The sequence below is a fragment of the Trichechus manatus genome, unplaced genomic scaffold (assembly GCF_000243295.1).
Source record: "Trichechus manatus latirostris isolate Lorelei unplaced genomic scaffold, TriManLat1.0 scaffold00006, whole genome shotgun sequence".
NCBI lineage: Eukaryota > Metazoa > Chordata > Mammalia > Sirenia > Trichechidae > Trichechus > Trichechus manatus.
Genome location: NW_004443942.1, coordinates 4,646,798 through 4,654,087, shown reverse-complemented (window position 1 = coordinate 4,654,087; position 7,290 = coordinate 4,646,798). Strand labels below are relative to the sequence as shown.

At 44.7% G+C, this 7,290-nt stretch overlaps 1 protein-coding gene across 1 annotated transcript in view; it reads right to left on the bottom strand.

Annotated features, from left to right (window-relative positions):
• Window positions 1-7,290, bottom strand: part of PARVA (parvin alpha) — a 156,556-nt gene that overhangs the window by 44,148 nt on the left and 105,118 nt on the right. Inside the window, exons 3-5 of the mRNA XM_023736930.1 lie at window positions 2,225-2,242; window positions 1,673-1,762; window positions 1,521-1,591 (exon numbers count right to left, since the gene is read on the bottom strand). Coding sequence (XP_023592698.1) covers window positions 1,521-1,591; window positions 1,673-1,762; window positions 2,225-2,242 — 179 coding nt within the window. The remainder of the gene's footprint in view (window positions 1-1,520; window positions 1,592-1,672; window positions 1,763-2,224; window positions 2,243-7,290) is intronic.

Genomic DNA, 7,290 nt, shown 5'->3' with positions numbered 1-7,290 from the left:
ACAGTAATGACTGAGTGCCTACTGGACATCAGGCACTGCCTCAAACCCAGTGCAGTAAGACACAGCCTCTGTCCTTGAGAAGCTTGCAGGGGAGAAGACCTGCTAACTAAAGAATTAAAACACACAGGACTCAAATTCTAGGGGAGACAATGGATGAGTAAGGAAGAGACCCCATGGAGTTTGGGAGAGGGTAGAAGGCAGCTGGAATGGGGGAGGGCTTCCTGGAAGGGCTATATTTGAGGAAAGTCTTAAAGAAAACCAAGAGTTGATGGGACTTCAAAGGGTCAAAGCAGCCTAGATCTGGAACATCTAAATTCCTCCTGGAAGCTAGGTAGTGGCTCTCACATGGCTGTTGCACCCTTGGACAGTACCTGGTGCTCAGGCACATGTGTGGCAGTACATATCTCCAATTTCCCCTCCCTCAAACTGGGTCTGGGTGCAGGTCTGGGTCTGGGAGAACTATGCCGAAGCCTGAACAATTCAGAGCCCATTCTGACAGTATCCCTTCATTCCTCATCCCAGCACGTGAGTCCTGCCTGACAGGAACAAGCAGATGGCTGCATCCTCTCCTAAAACCCATGCCCACCCAGGCCCCTGCACCCTCAGGGCACAAGGGCAGGCAGAGTTCAACCCACAACTGTTCTGTCTTCTTTCTGCAGAGTAAGGTGAGGGGCGCGGGGCCTTACTGAGATGGGACAGCCATCCTTGGGGGCAGCATGGACTGTTTCAGGAAAGGGACAGATACTCGACATTCACAACCCAGCCACTGAACCAGGCACATTATACCCAATATTTCAATGAATGTCATGTATTTCACTGAACTCTATCTCCTCCACTCAGCTATAACCACAACATATTACTTGACTTTTTTGGGGGACTCAGTTTCCTCGTCTGTATAATGAGGATGACACTCATTCCTACTTCACAGGGTGCTTTTTAGGATCCTTGAGAAAAGCAACGAAAGGATTTTGTGAACTGTGAAGTCCTGGCAAATGTGCGCTTAGTTGTACTCATGTCTATGGGTCAAAGCAGCCTTTTATCAGTCATTGGGCATTTGTCATGTACACATCTTGTACAACCAGTTAAATTTTAAATAAATATCCGTCTGGTAGTCCATGAGCTACCTGAGGGAATGCCATGACTTTCCTGGCCTTGACCTTCATACAGGATATTGGCCCTCTGCGGTGGCTCACACGGTGCCTGCACAAAGAAGGAGGTCTACAGACGCCCCCTGACTCTGTGAGGCACCTTAATACCAACCAACCAACTGGTTGCCGTTGAGTCAATTTCAACTCATGGCGACCCCTTGTGTGCAGAGTAGAACAGCTCCATAGGGTTTTTAAGGCTGTGACCTTTCAGAAGCAGATCGCCAGGCCTGCCTTCCAAGGCACCGTTGAACCTTCCAAGGTTCAAAGGTGGGTTTGAACGGCCCACCTTTTGGTTAGTAGTCGAGCATTTAACCATTTGCATCACCCAGGGACTCGGTGAGGCACCTTCGGTCCCTCCTACTTTCTTCTTACCTTCATCAGCTCTTGCAGTTTGGGGTCACTGCGTGAGTTTGGATCCACCATCGTTCGAACTTCATTCTCCTCTTTAAAAAGAAAAGGAGTTCAGTGGAATGGTTATACTTGAGGGCACTGAATTAATCCAAAGAGGCAGGAGACATAGCTACCAAGCATCGTGTCCTCAGGGTCCAGCTCGAAGGGAATTGGACTGAGGGGCAGGTTGATGGCGTTCATCCCTTCCTCCTGAAGCTCTGAAACTGAGAAGAGAAAGAAGAGCCGAGTCACATTTCAGCGACTGGTGACAGGGGGATTGGTTCTCTGTAGCAAGTGTGTTCGATATTGATATTGAGAAATAAAACCACTAAGGTTAGATTCCAGCTATTAGTCTGCAATCGATTCCTGTTCTCTCCCTGCTTAAAGGACCTAATTGTCCCCTTAATCTCACCTCTTCCAACTGTCACCTCACACGCCTTCCTCAAAGAAACAGGCAGGTCTCAGAGATGCTGAAATATGCCTCCTCTTGGAAATTATCTCAGAGTAAATGGAATCAAAGTGGGCGTTGACTTCTTTCTTTAGCCTCTGCCGCCTGCCTCCTGCCTCCCCTCCTCCAAGGCTTGCTGTCTGAAGCACAGTGGGTGCCCAATAACTGTTTGTTGACCGGAAGGGTGAGGTCAGGAATTTAAGGCTATATTATAAGCCATTTTGACCCTAGGTTCAACCCTCCTCTGACTTCTCTCCTGATTTGCTTCCCTGAGATATTTTCTGATTATCCTACCTTCCTCCGCCACCCAACCCCAGCTGCTGCACAACAAGGTCTCAGTCTCAGCCTCTTCCCTGGGCTCTGGTCCTGTCCCTTCAGCTCTAACAAGCTGTGGAATCTGGGACGATCACCTTCCCCTTCTAGGCATGTTTTCTACATCTGAATTATGATTTTCAAATCGTCTTGTTGTTAGGTGATGTTGAGTCGATCCCGATCCCAACCTGTAGTGACCTAATACGACAAAGTGGAACTGCCCTATGAGCTTTCTAGGCTGTAATCTTTACAAGAGCAGATCTCCAGGTCTCTTCTCCCACGAAGCAACTGGGTGGATTTGAACCGCCAAGCTTTCAGTTAGCTGCTGAGTGCTTAACCACTGCACCACCAGGGCTCCTACAAAAACCAAAACACCAAACCTGCTGCTGTCAAGTCGATTCCAACTTATAGCGACCCTACAGGACAGAGTAGAACTGCCCCATAGGGTTTCCAAGGAGCACGCGGTGGATTCAAACTGCCGACCTTTTGGTTAGCAGCCGAACTCTTAACCACTACACCACCAAGGTTTCCACCAGGGCTCCTAGAACTCTACAATTCCACCTTCCTTAAGAAAAGTAAAAAGAGGTCAAGGAACGACCACTAAAGACTTCCAGCCAGCTCATCTCCACACATGCAACCCCCACATGGAGCCTCAGGGAAAAAAAAAAAATTCCTACCACAAGACCAGTTGTGTGATGGAGACGTGGTGAGTGCTGACCTTGGATTACCCCTCCTAAAAGCAGCAACTTAAATCCCCCTCCGTCTATTCGACTCCAGTTTGGATAATTACTTTTCGCCAATTAAGCACAGAAAAGCCATTTTCTCTGAAGGCTTTGGTCACCGAAATGTTCTTAAAGAGCTCATGTGGCAGCTGCAGTCAACCTTAATAAAAGCAATGTCCCATCTTTCCATTTTATTTTTTTATTGACTCTGGCCTCACCAGTTGCCAGCATATACTTGCAAGAACTCTTAAACACAAGGCAGCCACTTACAAAGAGTTCTTTCACATTAGCAAACTCAGTGATAGTTGCAGTTGGACAGGGAATGAGATTGCCTAACAAAGAGAGTGAAACACACTCTACCCTACAGAGACACAACTCACATTATGAAGCTGGCATTTAGTCATGTCCTAGCAGCCCCTTGACATTTATATGGGATATTAGCCCATCACCATCTTGAATCCTCAAATTCACAAACACCGTCTGTTCCCTAAAATTCTCCCCATAAAACATAACTTAAAAATATAAGTGACACCTTCAAAAGCTAAACAATGCTATAAATATAGGATTGTATTTGTTTTCTAGCTAAGAACAATTACTTCCTTAGACTGCTAAATTTCTTCTCATGTCCCTCCTAGAACTAGCTATTGCTTTCTTTTCCAGGCTGTTTTTCACAAAGAAGTGAAGTTTTCATTACTTAGCAAGCACTACTGTGTATGCAGCAGGCAGGAGAAATAAAAGCATGCTTAAATGGGGATGCAAGGCTGTGCTAAAGGACCAGAGAAGAAACTTGCTCCCGCATAGGACCTTCTCTCCTCTATCTACATTCTCCCCATAGGTCTGCACTTACCAATATGGTAGCCACTAGCCACAGGTGGCTATTTACATCTAAATGCATTAAACCGAAATTCAACTAAAAATTCAGTTCCTCAGTTGCACCATGCACATTTCAAGTGCTCAAAGGCCCACATGTGGCTAGTGGCTACAGTACTGGGCAGCAGAGCTATAGAACATTTCTATCAGCACAGAAAATTCTATTGGATTGAATTGCCCTAGGTGAGCCCATAAATCTAAATACTGATGGTGTCCACATTTAAATTTCCAGCCCAGGACTTACCCTGAGCTCCAGACTTATGAATCCAATTGTCTATTAACAGATATGTCAAATTTACACATACAAAACTATACTCTTGATTTTCAACACCCATGTTCCCACCGTATAAAAACCAAGACAAGACCTGTTCTTCTCCTGTTCTTAACCTCCTCAGTAGATGGCACCACCATTTACATAAGGGATCAAGTCAAAATCTGAGGAATCACCATTACCCCTTTCGTTACTACATTTGTTTTTTTGATGGTGTGTTTTCAGTATAGGAATGCATGCTTACTAATTGACTGTGTTTAAATATTTGGTTGGTAATTTCGATTTTGAGAAATATGATCTGGTAATACAAGCCACCGATGAGGTGAGCGGCACTTTGGCACCACTGATCTGCGGTATGACAATATACCAATAAGAGCTAGATAAGCAATTTATTGTGGGTGCTTTCCCATTAGATTACACGGGGAACATCTGGTTTTCTAAATATGACACAGAAAACCCAAAACAAACCCATCAGGGCTCCCTAACTATCACAAAGGAAAGCTGTAATTATGCTTGCAAGCCTTATCTCACAGAAATAAAAGTAAAGGAAAAAAAAGGCAAAGTTTACAAAACTAACACATCCGGAAAGCATCACCTAACAGAATGCTCAACCTACACAACAATGAGGCTCCAACTCCAGTCTGCTGAGGTTCACACTTTTCAAAAGGAACTCACCTTGACACTAAATCCATTAGAACCAGAAGAACGCCTTACTTCTGAGGTCCAGAGGCATAAAAGTGGCTGGCATACCATGTATGCCAATGGTAATGAATGACTTACTTACTTTCTCCTTGTCTTTCATCTTTTACATCTAATGCATTGCCAAGTTTTGTGGGTCCACCTCCAAAATAGGGCTCCATTCCAACCATTTCTCACCATCTCCGCTACCACCATCCTGGTCCAAGCCACTGGACCTTCTAACCAGTTTACTGCTTTTTCTTGCCCTTTCTCCAACCCCAATCTAATACCCATCCAGGGAATGACCTTTTAGAAGTGTAGATCAGATCATACCATTCTGCTTTCACCCCTCCTGTGTCTTCTCATCATACTCAGAATAACATTCCAACTCCTCACTTTGACCTACAAGACCTCTGATCAGGGCCCTGTCTCCCTCTCATGTTTTATTTTCTGCATAGCACTTGTCATAATCTGAAGTAATTATTTGTTTTATATGTCTGGTATCTATTTCTTCCTACCAGAAGGTAAGCTCTGTGAGGGCTGGCACTTCATCTCCTTTGTTCACCATTGGATCCTCAAAGAGGGCAGATGGTGCAGTGGTTAGGAGCCAGACTGCCTGGATTCAAATCCAGGCTTTACCACTTACTAGCTAGGTGACCTTGCGTGAGTTCATTAACCTCTCATGTCTCCATTTTCTCAGCTACAAAATGGGAGTGATACTAGTATTACCTACCTCCTAGGGTTGTCGAAAAGGAGTCCCTGGGTAGTACAAACAGTTAATGTGCTTGGCTGTTAACCAAAGGTTGGAAGTTTGAGTACACCCAGGGGTGTCTTGGAAGAAAGGCCTGGTAATCTCCTTCTGAAAAATCAGAGTAGAACTGGAATACAGCTCCTCTCTGACACTTATGAGATTGCTATGAGTTGGAGTCGACTTGATGGCAACCGATAGGGTGGTTGAGAAGATGAAATGAGTTAATGTATCTAGAGCACTTAGAAGAGTGACTGGTACCTGGTAAAAGATATGTAAATTATTATTATTGTTGCCTAAAATGTTAATACCTAAAATAGTATTGTTACCTCATGCATAGCAAGCACTCAAGAAATACATGTTGAATAAATGAATAATCAAAACTGTTAAAACCACCCTTCAATTGCATAAGCTCTGAGTTGAGGCAAAATCTGCCAAAGCAGTGTATAGTATTCAAAGAAGGACCCTACTTAGTCTTTGGAAAAAAAAAAATTTACATCCTGGCCAGACCCTGTGCTTGTGTGCCTGTGTGTGTGCACGTGTGCACATTTCAGGGGCAGCATTTCCAGCTTACGTGTTTGTAAGGGGAGAAAACCCTCATTTGTCCCAAGACTGCTTATAGCCAGAGCCAGTTTGTGACTATAGAGAGACTTACACATCTCTAAAGTGTGACTGAGGAGCCCTGGTGGCATAGTGGTTAAGCGCTTGGCTGCTAACCAAAAGGTCGGCGGTTCGAACCCACCAGCACCTCTGTGGGAGAAAGATGGGGCGGTCTGCTTCCTTAAGATTTACAGCCTTGGAAACCCTGTGGGACAGTTCTACTCTGTCCTATAGGGTCTTTATGAGTCAGAATTGACTCGATGGCAACGGGTTTTTTAAAGTGTGACTAGAAATGCAATACTGCCAGCCAGGGCTCCTAAAGGTGGGTCTTAATGGGACCTCTTTTTCATATGTAGATCATTGCTAAAAATGTTTTCCAATGAAAAATCCCCAGTCAGAAACACTCCCCTGTCCTGCCTCTTTAATTCACACTCAGAAACATGACAAGCCCGAGAAGAAAGGCTGAGATATGTTTGCAATTGGAAATGTTTTTTTTTCAGGAAATGATTTGGTACAGGAACATCATTCCCATTCCATTAACCGCTGACTCTGAGCCAACTGTTTGTAGAAGTGAATATGCAAACTGCCCTGTTCAGGGCTGGCCCCCGCCCCATGGGACTGCATTAGTGGCCACTTTCCCAAAACAGCCCGCCTGCTTTGGAGGCTTCATTTCTATTAAACCAAAGCAGAGCCCAGCAGAAGCCCCTTACCAATCCCTATGCTCTGAAAGAGAAAGAGCTACAATTGAATTTTCTCGGTATAGAATATGAATATGATGTTTATCCCCCGAATCTCCTCTAACAATCTAAAACTAGGTCTGAATGTGTGGCCCTCGGTGTCTCGCGGCACCATTACATAACTTAATAAACAGATTAAACGTCCAGCTGAAGGTCGGGCTTGGGAGAGCAGGGTGATTGCCTCAAAACCTGAAGTACTCACCATGAGAAAGGGAGCTTTTGCTTCTCTGGGAAATGTGTCCATCTGCGCAGCAGAAAGTATATGGAAGTAGAGTAAGGATATTGTTGATGTGTTGTGAGATTGTTAACCATTGTCATAGGGCAACATTTGTAGTAACTGTTAAATGGGAGACTATTTTGTCCTGT